This window comes from Ruditapes philippinarum, unplaced genomic scaffold (genome assembly GCF_026571515.1).
Source record: "Ruditapes philippinarum isolate M1 unplaced genomic scaffold, ASM2657151v2 ctg3194_1_1_1_1, whole genome shotgun sequence".
Taxonomy (NCBI): domain Eukaryota; kingdom Metazoa; phylum Mollusca; class Bivalvia; order Venerida; family Veneridae; genus Ruditapes; species Ruditapes philippinarum.
In genome coordinates this window covers 4,928-20,899 of record NW_026855997.1, presented here as the reverse complement: position 1 = coordinate 20,899, position 15,972 = coordinate 4,928, and the positions used below count along the sequence as shown (strand labels likewise).

The 15,972-nt window shown below is 34.4% G+C and overlaps 1 protein-coding gene across 1 annotated transcript; it reads left to right on the top strand.

Moving 5' to 3' along the window:
* Positions 1 to 7: 7 nt before the first annotated feature.
* Positions 8 to 2,091, top strand: LOC132745067 (uncharacterized). The gene has a single exon (XM_060733901.1). It carries the CDS (start codon positions 185 to 187, stop codon positions 1,859 to 1,861), a length of 1,677 nt encoding a protein of 558 aa, XP_060589884.1. The 5' UTR covers positions 8 to 184; the 3' UTR covers positions 1,862 to 2,091.
* The last annotated feature ends 13,881 nt before the right edge of the window (positions 2,092 to 15,972 follow it).

Sequence of the window (15,972 nt, the reverse complement as noted above, 5' to 3'; positions counted from 1 at the left end):
GGCGGAAATAAACCTTGACAACAATATCACGCTTAATATATGGGACTTCGGAGGACAGTTTGTCTATTATGCTACTCATCAAATATTTCATTCAAAACAAGCTGTTTATGTGCTAGTGTTTAATTTAAGCATATCCCTGGATACAATAATTGAAGATAAGGAGTTCCCATTAAATCAAAAGAGAATGAGGGACTATTTAAAATTCTGGGTGGCTTCTGTAAATTCATTTGTTGGCAGTAGGGATGGAATGGAACCGGCTATTATTTTAGTAGGAACCCACACGGACAAATTAAATGAGGACAGTAAGATCGAGGACTATTTTGAGGAGGTCAGGCAAATGTTTGACGACAGTGTATGTCTTAATCATATTCAACCTGAGCAATTTGCTATTTCAAATACAAGTGAGTCAGAAAGCAAAATTGATGCTTTACGGTCGTATATTACACAATTAGGAAAAAGGCAAATAAAAATAAGAATTCCGGCTAAATGGATTCTACTCGAGAAAGCACTTAAAATGAACATACAGAAAAGAATTATAAAAATTGATGAAGTTATAGAAATAGACAGTCAAACGGACAGCCCATTACAAACTGACAACTCAAAAGAAACAATTGACCAGATCAAACTGTTTCTTTCATATCATCATGCAAAGGGAACATTCTGTTATTTTGATGAGGACAATTTGTCAGACCATGTTGTCTTAGATCCACAGTTCCTTGTTGACGCATTCAGGTGCGTTATAACATCTGAAAAGTTTTGCAAAGTACGTCCAAGAATGAGAAGCGTATGGAAGGAATTGTGTAAGACAGCAATTTTACGCGCAGAACTTTTAGAAGAGGTTTGGAGACAAGAAAAAGATAACAATTTCTATGCATTCAAACAATTACTGATAGAGTACATGCAAAAGCATCATATTTTAGCGGAGGCCCTAGCTTATAATCATAATTCTGAGCTGACCGTTGAGCGCTTAGGGTTTTTCATTGTTCCAAGTTTACTCAAGATTTCAGCCAATGATGACAATATTAGGTTATTTTTGGACGGAAAACCCTTGTCAACTGTTTCATTGTGCTACGAGTTTGAAAATGAAATGATGGCGCCCTTCACTTTTCAGACCTGTTTAGCCGGTATTATTGGACGGTGGCCACTGGTCAAGTTCAATGGCAACCCTGTTTTATTTGATAATGTAGCTGCATGTGAAATAGAACGAGGACATGCTGGTGTACTGATGCTGTCGAAAAACAAACTCGAACTCCTTATTGTTAGTCTCTGTCCTCCTGACAATGTTAAGGCCGATGTCTGTGATATGTTTCGGAGATACGTAGAGACGATTATGATCCAACGGATGCATAGATTGCATGAAAATAAACACGAGGGACATCTTATCAGTCATATTGCTGCGAGATGCTTGCACCGAGATCATGGGAGCAAGGGAAGTTATGAAACATTTGCTATTGACAATATACAATCATTTAGTGATGAGAAAATACCATGTCCTGATAGAGCGAGTCACTGCCTGCAGGTACACACTATTATAAAGGAATGGTTCATGCCTGATTTTAAAGTTGATAAAGTTCCGAAGACGAAATTATCGAACAAAGAATATAGCACTTTGGCAATGGCAATTGGAAAAGGTTGGCAGCTTCTTGGATTTCAACTTGGTCTTGATCAAATAATTTTAGATCACATTTGTATGAATAAAGATACTGCTGCAATGCGCATATATGAAATGTTACTTGAATGGGAAAAAAAGGAAGGGGATCAAGCTACACTAGACGTCATTGTACAAGCAATAGAAAACTGCGACACGGATAATTTACATGTTAATTGGGATGTTCTTAGGAATATTATCAACAAGTTCTGAACTGATGGATATGTTAACTGGTGTGTGTCAAAACCGAAAAAACTAAACAATAACGTCGCAACCCAAAATAAACCAAGAAATATTAGTTATAAGCATCCAAATTTTGCTGATTTTTAAAAGTGATAACATACAATGTAATAAGTTGAAAAATGTTTTGAATAAAATTGTCGATAGGATTGTTTTCATATAATTTACTCTTAAAAAGTACAATACATATACATTTTGCTGGTTTTAAAAGTGGTTGTTTTTTTCCCCTTGTTTCTTTAACAATACAATTATAATTTCGTTTGAGACGAAGCCTTATACTGTCTATAAACACATTGCTTTTAGTTATGTATATCTTTATCTACAAGATAAACCGTGTTTTGGTCAGGATATTTTGAATATGAGGTCACGTTACCGGCCTTCAATATTTACTTGTGGAAGAAGACATAAAATACCTTTTTAGTATTTTCCTGCTTTAAATCGGAAATGAACAAAAACACAAGCAAAATATGTTTTTGTTTTGTTTTTACACCGCTGTTTACAGTTTGTTTGTTGAAATATCGGCGGTCGTCCCATTAAATCGGCTTCCTAGATAACAAACCGGAAATAACCAGTGTATCCTCAAATGACTGACTAATGTAAATCCTAAATGATTTCTCAAACAACGGTGAGAGACTTATGTGGGACTTGTAATCGGTTATTATGCCCCCGAAACGAAGTTTGAGGGGGGTATAAAGGAGTCTCCCGGTGGTCGGTCGGTTTAACGTTCCGTTTCATTTTCCTTGTCCGGAGCATGATTTGAAGACTTATCGTTGGAATTCAATATAACTTCATACAATGGTCAAGCACATTGCGAGGAAGTGCAGTGCACAAGAACCATAACTCCATCTTGACTAATTACAGAGTTATTTCCCTTTGTTACTTTTCTTTGTCCGGAGCATAACTTGTAAACCACTGGTTGGAATTCCAACCAAATTCATACAATGGTCAAGCACAATAAGGGCAAGTGCAGTGCACAAGAACCATAACGCCATCTTGACTAATTACAGAGTTATTTCCCTTTGTTACTTTTCTTTGTAAACATAACTTGTAAACTACTGGTTGGAATTCCAAACAAATTCATACAATGGTCAAGCACAATAAGGGAAAGTGCAGAGTACAAGAACCATAACTCTTTTTAAAGTAATTACAGAGGTACCTCTCTGTTAATTTCCATTGCTTTTTTTGTCCGGAGCATAAATTGAAGACTAATGGGTGGAATTCAATACAACTTCATACCTTTGTCAAGGACATTACGGGGAAGTACAGTGCACAAGAACCATAACTCAATTTGGAAAAATTACAGAGTTATTGCCCTTTGATACTTTTCCTTTTCGGGGCATAACTTAATACGTACTGGTTGGAATTCAAAACAACTTCATACAATGGTCAAGCACAATAAGAGAAAGTGCAGTGCACAAACACTACAACTCTGTCCAGAGAAGTATAGAGCTATTGCTCTTAGTTACTTTTCCATTGCCTTTTCCTGTCCAGAGCATATCTTGAAAACTAATAGTTGGAATTCAAAACTTTTTCATACAATGGTCAAGCATATTGAGAGAAAGAGCAGTGCACAAAACAATAACTCTTTCTTGACACAATTCAAAGCTTTTGCCCTTTGTTACTGTTTATTGTCCAGTGCTTAACTTGAAGACTAATGGTTGGAATTCAAAGAAACTTATACAATGGTCAATTTGTTTGTTTGTTTGGATTTTCACGCCACGTCAACACATAACTGGCCATATCGTGCCGAATGCTATAATAGGCTTAAAACATTATGTAAATCATTGTAAATGACAATAGAAATGAGCCAATTAGATCCTCGAATACAAGATTATCTCTTTTAAATAATCAATTATGTTTTTTGATGGAATTGTATTAAAAAGTTCTTTGAGTGAATTTACACAATAAAATCTATTACGGGCCTGTGTAAAATCATGACATTCAAGAAGAAAATGCTTGACAGTAAAATTTTCATTACAACCTACACAGAAAGGGGCATTGTCATTTGTGACGAGATAAGAGTGGGTAATTTTAGTGTGTCCAATTGGGCATCGAAGAAGAACTGTTTGAACACGGCGGTTTGACAGAGATAGAGATGGTGACATATCAAGAGATGGGTTTATATCGTGAAGTTTATTAAAAACGGCATTGTCCCAATTTGCTTTCCATTCAGATGATACGAGTTTATTTATAGCCGGTCTAAAATCACAAGCAGGTAACAATAAATCAGTTTTTTGAAAATTTAATGATTGTTTAGCTAAAGCATCTACTTTTTCATTTCCTCGTATTCCGACATGGCTTGGAATCCAATATAATTTAACATATTTTGTTTTTAGTATAATTTTTATCATGAAATCGTAAAAGAAGTTTCTTTACCATGATATTGTCAGAATTTTTATTCTTAATGGATATTAAAACAGAAAGCGAGTCAGAAACTATCACACATTTATCGTGGGTATGCTGTGCTATGTATGACAATACTAAATCGATAGCTTTTGCTTCAGCAGTAAAAATTGATGCATTATCTGGTAACCTCATACTAGATGTAAAATTATTTTCAAACACAGCCGCACCTACTTTGCAACCTTCTTTTGAACCGTCCGTATAAATATGTATAAAATCTTCATGTTCTTCCTTAATTGCTAGAAACTTCTCTTTGAAATATTCAGGTGAATTTGATGCTTTTTTATATTTGAAAGGTTAATATTTATTTCCGGGGAATTATAAGTCCAAGGTGGAACATCCTCATCGTCATTTTGAAGGATACTGTCTGGATTAATTTTAAGTTTATCTAAATCATCTTTTAAACGGAGGCCTAATGGTTTAATTTCCTTTGGTTTGTTTACAAATTTTTCAATATAATTTGGTTTGAAAATAATATTTTTGGCTGGATTTTTGCTATTTGATGAAATTCTAGTTGCATATTGAAGTGATAGCTTTTTTCGACGAAGTTGAAGCGATGGTTCCCCAGCTTCCGCATATAGACTTTCTACAGGTGAGGTGCGAAATGCACCTAAAGCTAAGCGTAAACTCTGGTGGTGTATGGTATCTAGCATTTGAAGATATGATTTTCTTGCAGACCCATAGACAACAGAACCATAATCTAATTTTGATCGGATAAGACTTCTGTATAATTTCAGTTATGTGGAAGAATTTGATCCCCAATTTGTATTTGATAAAACCTTTAGTAAATTTAAAGCTTTAAGGCATTTAGTTTTCAAATGTTTAATATGTGGTATAAAAGAAAGTTTTTTGTCAAATATAATTCCTAAAAACTTAGCTTCATCAACTACTGGAATTTTAGAACCAGATATGTAAAGTTCAGGGTCATTATGGTGTTTCCACAATCCACAAAAATGAAAACATTGAGTTTTTGACTTTGAAAATTTAAAACCATTTTCTATTGCCCACTTTTGGATTTTATCTAAATTTTGTTGAAGTTGCCTTTCAATTGTTCTCATACTTTTCGATCGATAGCAGATAAGAAAATCATCTACATATAGAGAACAATCTATGCCTGGTGTAAGAGCGCTAGCAATATTGTTTATTTTAAGGCCAAAACGTGTAACAGAAAGTATGCTTCCTTGAGGAACACCTTGTTCTTGTTGGTGATCCTCAGAAAAAGTTGAACCAAATCTTACTTTAAAGTGCCTATCGTTTAAAAATCCAGAAATGAAAAGAGGAAGTGTGCCTTAAAGTCCAGCATCCTTTAGATCTTTTAAGATACCATATTTCCATGTAGTATCGTAAGCCTTCTCAAGATCAAAGAAAATTGATACCAGGTGTTGTTTATTTACAAAGGCTTCTCTAAAAAAAAGTTTTAAGTCGTACAATGGTCAAGGGCAACGAGATGAAGTGTAGTGTACAAGAACTATAACTCTATTTTAACTAATTACAGTTATTGCCCTTTGTTACTTTTTTGTCCAGTGCATAACTTAAATACTAGTGGTTGGAATTCAATACAACTTCATCAATTGTCATGGGCAATGAGAGGAAGTGAAGTGTACAATAACCATAATTCAATCTTCAGTATTTATAAAGTTATTGCCCTCTGTTCCTTTTCCTTGTCTTTCTGGACTTATTACAGAGTAATTCTATAAAATTTCATGAATGGTCAACCACATTGAAAGGAAATGCAACATACAAGAACCACAGTATCTTGAATTGCCCACAACCATAACTATTTCAATTATTTTACAGGGTATTGTGTTACTAGTAGCATCCTTATTTCCGAAGCAGTCTTGCGGGGGTATAAAGCGCATTTAGTGATAGTTCTAGTTAAAGGTTGGGTATTCTGAAAGGCCGGTAGACTACCAACTTACCATTTTATATCGCTTAGATTCTTAATTGGGACATAATACTTTATTAAGTGGACAAGCAGCTCATAGTGTATATAAGTGGTTTTACTGTGGCTTCCAATCGACCAACAAATGATTGATAGCGTCAATGTTTCACTTATATATTGATACTGATACTATTAAAATTTCCTTTTATTTAACCACCTCGTAATGTCACAAGTGTCAACAATCAAAACACAACAAATAAACGTGTGAAAAACTCTATTTCCCAAACCGCTTAAGCGTATGCAAATGAAGTTAAGTATATGCGTGACGTGTATTATCCAATACTATCGGATAAACAATGCAACGCTCCGCCCCTACTGAGATGGTGTATACGCTTCGCTTGTTGACATTTAGACTGCATTGAATTGACCTTGAACTTGGTCAACAATTAAATTAATCGTAACAATTAGATGTAGTTTGTTTATTTCAAATAAAAAATGCACAACAGAAAACATCTTCACTAATATGTTTATCGTGTTGGAGACAAGGAAAAACAACGGAGAAGTTAAAAACTTCTTGAAAAAATGTCAAACATGTACGTTATGGATCAAAGCTTGTAAATAAATATCAGAAAGTTATTTTTTACAATTGCATCCATTTAGATTATCGGAGCGTACTAATTATTCATAATTTATATAAAAATGAAGTTGAAAAACATTCCCATCGCATAAGAAAGATGTCATTTATAAATTTTGACTTTTATATCATGCTGTCTTAAGAGACCGTTTCATTCAGCGACCGTTTTGGGTGTTTCCCTTGCGCGGTCGCTTAATACACGTTTGAATGTAATTTATTATATTATTATAATTGTAAATAAAGAAACATATAATTAGAAATTTACGTCATCACATCATGTTTTCTATATATCTAACATAAGTGGTCAACAATTTTCACTTTAAGAATAACTTAACAGCAGATCCTACTACAATGTATAAGTTTAATTTGTCAGCATATTTTACTATAGCCAACTGACTCTGCTGGTGGACATAGTGAGACAATGTGTTTCAATGTTGAAAAACACATCTATCCATTATATTTAATCCGGAAAAAATCTTACTGTTTATTTTGGTTGTTTTGTTGTTGTTGTTGTTGTTGTTGTTTTTTTAAGGGAAACATGCAAAATTCGAATTACCAACTACCTGCCGGTAGGTAGTGGGGGATTAATAATAACCAACTAGCAGCTAGTAGGTAGTAGGTTATTCGAATATCCAACTACCAACTACCTATCAAATTGACGCTTCTTAAGATTTTTATCAATATCTAAGATAGAGCCATTTTTGTTGCTTGGTGAACATAGCGCTTTTATATTTCTTAGATATAGTAAATAATATGATAAAATAAAAAAGGAAATATAAAATATATACTAGATTTCTGTGCCACTTGTTTTATATATATGTCAAAGTGATTTTAGCTCAACCTTGAGAAACTGCTTTTAAACAGAGGAAAATGACATTTACAGTGAAGTTTTAATTTATTTTGCAATGTTAGAAAAAATGGTTTATGGTTTATGCTATATTTTCTTCTCATACTAAATGGTCAGTAGACTTAACATACGGTGCCTTAAGTACACATGTATACTAAAATCTGCTGACCAGTAAACCCTTTCCTGCATAAGCATTTTGTGAAAAATGGCTGTTTTCATTGCAAAACTTCCTGTTACACAAGTTCAAATTGCTATGAAACTATAATGTCGGTGGTTCTACTCAGGTACCCGTTTGTGCCTAAAATAATGCACGGAATGGCACCTGAGGTCTTCATCCACCAGTAAAGCTGGAACGTCGCCATATGACCAATACTGTGTCGGTGCGACGTAAGACCCAATCAATCAATCAATCAATCAATCAACTATGAAAAAATGTTTTAATACTGATCAAATTTGGCACAAATGTTTACTGAGCCAAAGCATTTGTATCTTAATTTCCTATTACCATGACAACTAGGTAACATTTCAAAATCACTATGTTGTGTTAATTTTTCCATCAAAGCTGCAAATTCCCGATGGGTCGGGAGAGAGCAAGGGCTTTCAGCGTTGGTTACACGTTACCTTAAAATCGACCTGTTGAATAAAGAATTAACTCCTTCAAACAGCAATCCTCTAATAAAGATCGAATATTGTAAGCAAAATGGAACTTAAGTTATACTCTGGAAACTGTTTTCAGTTTTGAGGTACTAGAGACCTTGAACTTTGACCTTGTGACCCCAAAATCAATAGGGGTCTTCTACTCAATATGGACAATCATCTTATGACGTTTGAACACAATGGGCCAAATAGAAATTAAATTGACAAAAGTAAAATTATCCCATATTCTATACCGTCAGCTTATTCGCCAGCATTTTAGAACCGTCCACCAGAAGGCGATAGTCGAGAGTGCGACAGTGCGATGACAAGAGAGCCACAGTGCGATGACGAGAGTGCAACAATGCGATGACGAGAATGCGACAGCGCGATGACGAGATTGCGACAATTCGAGAGTACGACAGTGCGATGGCGAGAGTGCGACCATTCGAGAGTGCGACAGTGCGATGGCGAGAGTGCGACAATGCGATGACGAAAGTGCGACAGTGCGATGACGCGAGTGCGACAATGCGAGAGTCGACAGTGTGTGATGAGAGTGCGACAATGCGAGAGTGCGACAGTGCGATGACGAGTGTGTGACAATGCGATGACGAAAGTGCAATAACACTATCGCTCTCGTCATCGTTCTATCACGTAATCGCATTGTCGCCATCGCACTGTCGCATTCTCGTCATCGCACTGTCGCATTCTCGTCATCGCACTGTCGCATTCTCGTCATCGCACTTTGGCACTCTCGTCATCGCACTGTCGCACTCTCGCATTGTCGCCCTCTGTATTTTATCGTATAACCACGATGGCCCTAACGGTATTCCGTACTTACTAGATGCTAACTTCAAGAAAATAGAGGCAATTTGATAAGTGTATGTTCAATACCGAATGTATGGAACTAGTTGAAAAAATACCAGCGTAAATACATCATCCGTTTTGAATTAAAAGTCAATTTAAGAAAAAAGTCGCATTTAACATACTTGATTTCATAAAGGTTCATTTCTATCTTTCTCTTTAAACCGCCATGATCAAGTAGATATTCAAAGATATTGAAACGCATATCTTTGTACTGTTTAACATGAAGCGATGCTCATTTTTTAGCTTGACTTTTTTTTAAAAAAAGGAGAGGTATTGTGATAGTCGCGGCGGCGTTGCCGTTGCCTGTCCGCAAGCTTGTACCTTAGTTCTGAGTGTATTGTCTTCATACTTGGCCACAACAACCCTTGGGATAAGACCTTTCAGTAGACCACACTAACCTTCATCCATAAATGACCCTGACCTTTAAGGTCAAAGTCCAAATTTTACTTGTTCTTGCTTTTATTGGCTGTAACTTTGTGATTTTTAAATGGATTGTCTTCAAACTTGAATATAATAATCAGTAGACAGATCTTAACCTTAACTCATAAATGACCTTTACTTTGAAGGTCAAATTATTGAAATTTTCATTGTTTTGGCTGTAACTTGCTGTCATTTTGCTATTATTGAAGGGATCAACTTCATATTAACATTCTTAAGGACAAGACCTTGTTGTTTATCAAACACTTGGGCTCTTTAATGACCTTGACCTTGAAGGTTAAATTACTGAATTTTATAAATATATACACCTGTATATGTATAAGAGAAACCGGTTGGCTAATAATTAAATAAGTTAACTCATGGACTGTGTTTTTTGTTTAATATATATAGATATCTATCATCATTATCATCATCATCATCACCATCATCATCATCAACAACAACAACAACAACAATATGCAGTACGTAAATCTATTTATAGAATGGATTGCGTGTATCTATTTATAGAATGCATTGCGTGTATCTTATTATAAAATACATTGCGTGTATCTATTTATAGAATGCATTGCATGTATCTATTTAAAGAATGCATTGCATGTATCTATTTCTAGAATGCATTGCGTGTATCTATTAATAGAATGCATTGCGTGTATTTATTTATAGAATACATTGCGTGTATTTATTTATAGAATGCATTCAGAGTTCCAGATAACGTGCGTATCGGCGTATTTTACGCTTCAAAATCAACTAAATACGCACCATATTTCAAATTTGTTGCGTTCATTTACGCACGCTAAAAATTAAATACGCAAAGAATGAAAAATCGAAGCGTATTTGATGTGTACTTTCATTTTCGAAACAGCTGATTCCATTTCCGTTTAACAGTTGACTGTGTATCTTTTTCCGTTTAATACCCGCGAAAATACTTCCAACTACTTTTCATTCTGTAAACCAGTCTAATTATGTCTTTATCGCGTGGACGCTTGGTAAAACGTGTTGCTTGATTTCCTTTACAATTGCAAGCGTTTATTAATAAAGACGTACATCATGGCTGCTTCAAAACCAAAGCAGAGAAAAATTGATAATTTTTTTATCGCGACTGAGTTACCCGCTAAGGCAATTGTCAATTGTTGAAGACATTTTAGATAATGTGTTTAAAACAAAAAGGGCGCATATAACTGTTAATCGCAACACAACACTCGACAATTGGCAAAAAAGTTATCCGTGGCTGCAAATTTCAGAAACTGGTACTGAAGTACGAATGAATTGTTTGATTTGTCGTAAATTTAAAGCTGGCAATGTATGGGCTAATGAAGGTGCAACTAACATACAGAAATCGGCAATTGACAGGTGATAATTTGTAACGTTATTGTTTATGTAGTGTCACTGATTAAGAATATAGTAAAGGCCTTTCAATTGAAGTGAATTCACGCTGAATATCTGCTAAATTTTTCAAAACTCTTTCAGGAAAATACATTAATTTAAGGAGGGGGATAAATACAAAATAAATATCTAAGATGTATTTTCATTAAAAGAATTCTATTTTCAAAGGATCATATTATTTCTTTACAAATATATTTTGTGATGTATGTAATAGTATGCTCTCTATTATCAAATGCTCAGATTATGTGCATATAGTGGATGAAGACTTGTCACTGACTTGGTATCATATAAATGTAATTAGTATTGTTATTTTTTCAGGCACTGTGCAAGTAAAGACCACATTGAGGATCAGAAAAAAGAAATAAGAAGTGCTACTATTTCCTCGGACAGTGAGAAAGATGATACTTATGATGACTTAGAAAAACAAGACCTATATCTCTTTCGTTCTGTTTATTCCCTTATGAAAAACGAAATTCCACTTAATCAGTTAAATGCCATCTTAGAGTTGCAGAGACTAAATGGAGCTGAAATGCCTTATCAAAACTTAAGTTGGAGTACAATTAAAGAGATTCAAGAAATAATTTCTGAAAACTACAAAAAAGATCTAGTCAGTGAAATAAATACCTCTAATTTTTTTGCTTTACTTCTTGATGAAAGTACAGACATAACTGTAAGTAAAAGATTGTCAATATGTGTCCGCTATGTCAAAACTGGTGAAGCATTTACCTCTTTCTTAGCAAGTGCCGAGATAACAGATGGCTGTGCTTACACTGTTGTAGAAGCAGTCCATAATATTGTAACTTCTTTGGGTTTAGACCTTACAAAATGTGTGTCCTTAGCAACCGATGGAGCCAGCGTTATGATGGGCAGAAAAGCTGGGGTAGGTGTGCAACTTCAAGCTAAGTTTTGTCCATATATGATTCAAACTCACTGTATTGCCCACAGGTTTAATTTGGCTATAACAGATGCTATGAAGAACAATGACACCATGAAAAAATTCAAGGAAATGTTCCAAACTTTGTATAACTTTATGTCTTCATCAACTGTAAGGATAAACACACTTAAATCTATGCAACAGTTGTTAAATGAGCCAGATATCACAATTAAGGAACCACATTCAATCAGATGGCTTGGCCTGAAAAGGTCAGTTGAAGTTGTATATGACTGTTTTGGATCATTACTTGCAGCACTGTCTAATTTAGCTACAGAAAATGCTTCTGCCAAGGGTTTGTTCAAGTATTTTTCACAATATAAAACTGCATTGCTTGTTGGTCTTATGCTTGATGTTCATACAGAGTTAGGAATTTCTTAGCTGCCATCTTCAAGAAAAAAGTCTTGTTTTTTCAGATGTTTACCCATTGATTGAAGGTACTGTTGGCAAACTTGAATACTTAAAGTCAAATGAAGGAAGTGGTTTACATGATATGAGAAAAAGTATTGAAATTTCTGAAAATAAATGAAGCATCCTACAAAGGGGAGACTTTGAAAAATTACAAAAAAAATCACTCAGACAAAGAATTTGAAACCGTTAAATTAAATTACATTGACAGTTTAATAAAGAATATTAAGAAGAGGATTAGGAAACATGATTCAGAGATCTTAGCTAGTCTAGGTGTTATATTGGAGCCTTTATCATACACATCAGACAATGAAAGTGCTTTGAAATGCATTATGAGTTTATATTGTGAACCAAAAGTTACCAAGATAACTGTGGATGACATTACTCATCAAACTCATGTTCCTGCCTTACTTGATGGTGACAAACTTATGGAGGAATGGCAGGCTGTCAAAGCCATGTCACAGGGTGTTATAGACAACTTCACCTTCAGGACTTCTGCAAAAAAAATTATCCTTAAACACAGCACCAGGTATCCTAACTTGCCAAAATTGCAGAAATTGGTCTTTGTATAGAGGTATCAAGTGTTGAATGTGAGAGGTCATTTAGTGCTCAGAACAGATTTAAGACAAAGTACAGGTATGAATAAATAAGTTTATTACTTTATTATGTTTACATCTTTTTATGAAAAATAAAATGAAAACAAATATAAAATATTCAATCAGCAACCTTCATTAATTAATTTTTAAGTTCCACAGCTATTTTCAATAATGCTGACAATTTTATCATAATAACTCAAAGAAATATGTAAAATATGTGAGAAAACTTTGTTCTACATTGATTTACTTTCTAAATGTTTCAGAGCTGCTCTTAAAGATGAATCTCTTGAAGCCTTATGATTGTATTTCTTCTTGGCCCTTCAGTCAAAGACTTCAACCATCAAAATCAGTGAGTACATGGCTAAGAAGAAGAGATAGAAGGAAGAAGAGGCTCACAGAGGCATACAAACCTAGATTAGTGACTAAGAAAAAACTGTAAACGTAAAGGTTTTGAATTGTATGTTAAGAGAAAAATACATATAATAAACAGAGTTAGAGAATGGTGTGTTAATTTTAATTTAATAAACCTTTGGTGCAGCAAAAAAAAGTAAGTCATTTAATTGTACTCTTTAGATTTACGATATATCTAAATTTACCCCCACATTCTGAAAAGTGGGGGTAATTACCCCCAGTGTAAAAAAATTATCTGGAACTCTGATGCATTGCGTGTTTCTATTTATAGAATGCATTGCGTGTTTTTATTTATAGAATGCATTGCGTGTTTCTATTTATAGAATACATTGCGTGTATCTATTTATAGAATGCATTGCGTGTTTCTATTTATAGAATGCATTGCGTGTTTCTATTTATAGAATGCATTGCGTGTTTCTATTTATAGAATGCATTGCGTGTTTCTATATATAGAATGCATATGTATGAAAGAGTTTATATATACAAAATATATTAGACAAAACTAATGTGACAAGACAGACCGATCAAATTTATAAACAGGAAACGTTAAGATTTGTTCAAACATTTCTTTGTTTGCTTTTAGAAAAAGTAAAAAGTCGAGCGTTGCCCCGACCGGCGGGGGCTCTTGTTATAGTCTGTATGAATGTCACACAAAACCCTCTCGAATGCCATGATTTTGTATAGGTTCTTATTATATTGTATCGTGTACTTTCAAAAGCAACACATTGGTTTGCCCCAATTCAAAAAAAGTTCTACTGGACTACTTAAAAAATAACTTAAGTTGATAGACATGTAGTTTCTCATGTAGGCTTTTACATTATAGCGTTTGGTGCAGTATGACTAGTTATGTGCCAAACAATCAATCCCGAACCAAAACAGACAACACATAAACATTCATGATATTAATTTCTACCCTTCATTTACGTCAAAAATAAAAAAGCAATACCATTTTCTCAGTGAAGCCTCTCTCAAATCCATCCCTTGATATGAATAGATAGGAAAAAAATGCATGTCCAGCATGGTATATCCAATTGTCTATTGTAACCTCTATGTTGTAGAGGCCGTTAATAGTAAAGAAATATCGGGTAAATTATATATAAGAAAGCTGTAATTACTTCATTATTTTCGTCAAATAAATGTCATGGTGGACTTTAAGATACGGACCTGCACCGCCCGGAAACGTTGACAGTTCTGTTTTGCTAATATAATATCGGCGCCGTCATTATGTCATATGTTCAAGTATATATTTTACCGTTCTCAAATGTTGCGATTTTGATATTTGAACTTGAAATTCTTAGAGTTTGTCGCAGGTTACGATCTTGCTAAACTGAAGACTAAACATTCTAAAAGCGAAAATTTTATTTCTTTTGCAAAAACCTTAACCTTTTACATATAAAAAGTAAACTATGCCTAGTTTATTAGTCCCCTACCGGTTTAACCGGAGGGGACTCTAGGTTTACCCTCCGTCCGTCTGTCCGTCCATCTGTCTGCCTGTCCGTCCGTCTTTCTGTCTGTCAGTCAGTCCGTCCACAAAACTGGATCCCGCGATTACGCAAAAAGCACTAAAGATATTTTTATGAAACTTGATATATGTTTGTTTGTTTGTTTGGATTTTACGGCACGTCAACACATAAATGGCCATATCGTGCAGAATGCTATAATAGGCTTAAAATATTATGAAAAACTCTGCAAATGACAACGAAAAAGAGCCAATTAGATCCTTGAATACAAGTTTATCTCTTTCAAATAATCGATGATGTTTTTTGATGGAATTGTATTAAAGAGTTCTTTGAGTGAATTTACATTTATTATTTAAATTTATAAAATCTATTACGGGCCTGTGAAAAATCATGACATTCCAGAAGAAAGTGCTTGACAGTAAAATTTTCACTGCAAGCTACACAGAAAGGGGCATTGTCATCCGTGAGGAGATAAGAGTGGGTAACTTTAGTGTGTCCAATTCGGCATCGAAGCAGAACTGTTTGATCATGGCGGTTTGACAAAGACAGAGATGGTGACACATCAAGAGATGGGTTTATATCATGAAGTTTATTAAAGACGGCATTGTCCCAATTTGCTTTCCATTCAGACGAAACGAGTTTATTTATAGCCGGTCTAAAATCACAAGCAGGTAACAATAAGTCAATTTTTTGAAAATTTAATGATTGCTTAGCCAAAGCATCTACTTTTTCATTTCCTCGTATACCTACATGACTTGGAATCCAATATAATTTAACAGATTTTATTTTAAGTATATCATGAACTCGTAAAAGAAGTTTCTTTATCATGATATTGTCAGAATTTTTATTTTTAATGGATATTAAAACAGAAAGCGAGTCAGAAAATATCACAAATTTATCATGGGAATGCTGTTCTATGTATGACAATGCTAAATCTTTAGCTTTTGCTTCAGCAGTAAAAATTGATGCATTATCTGGTAACCTCATACTAGATGTAAAATTATTTTCAAACACAGCCGCACCTACTTTGCAACCTTCCTTTGAACCGTCCGTATAAATATGTATAAAATCTTCATGTTCTTCCTTAATTGCTAGAAACTTCTCTTTGAAATGTTCATTTGAATTTGATGACTTTTTCATATTTGAAAGATTAATATTTATTTCAGGGGAATTATAAGTCCAAGGTGGAAC

Excerpts from the sequence above, each read along its gene's own strand:
- LOC132745067 (XM_060733901.1), top strand. The coding sequence starts at position 185 with ATGAGGGACTATTTAAAATTCTGGGTGGCTTCTGTAAATTCATTTGTT.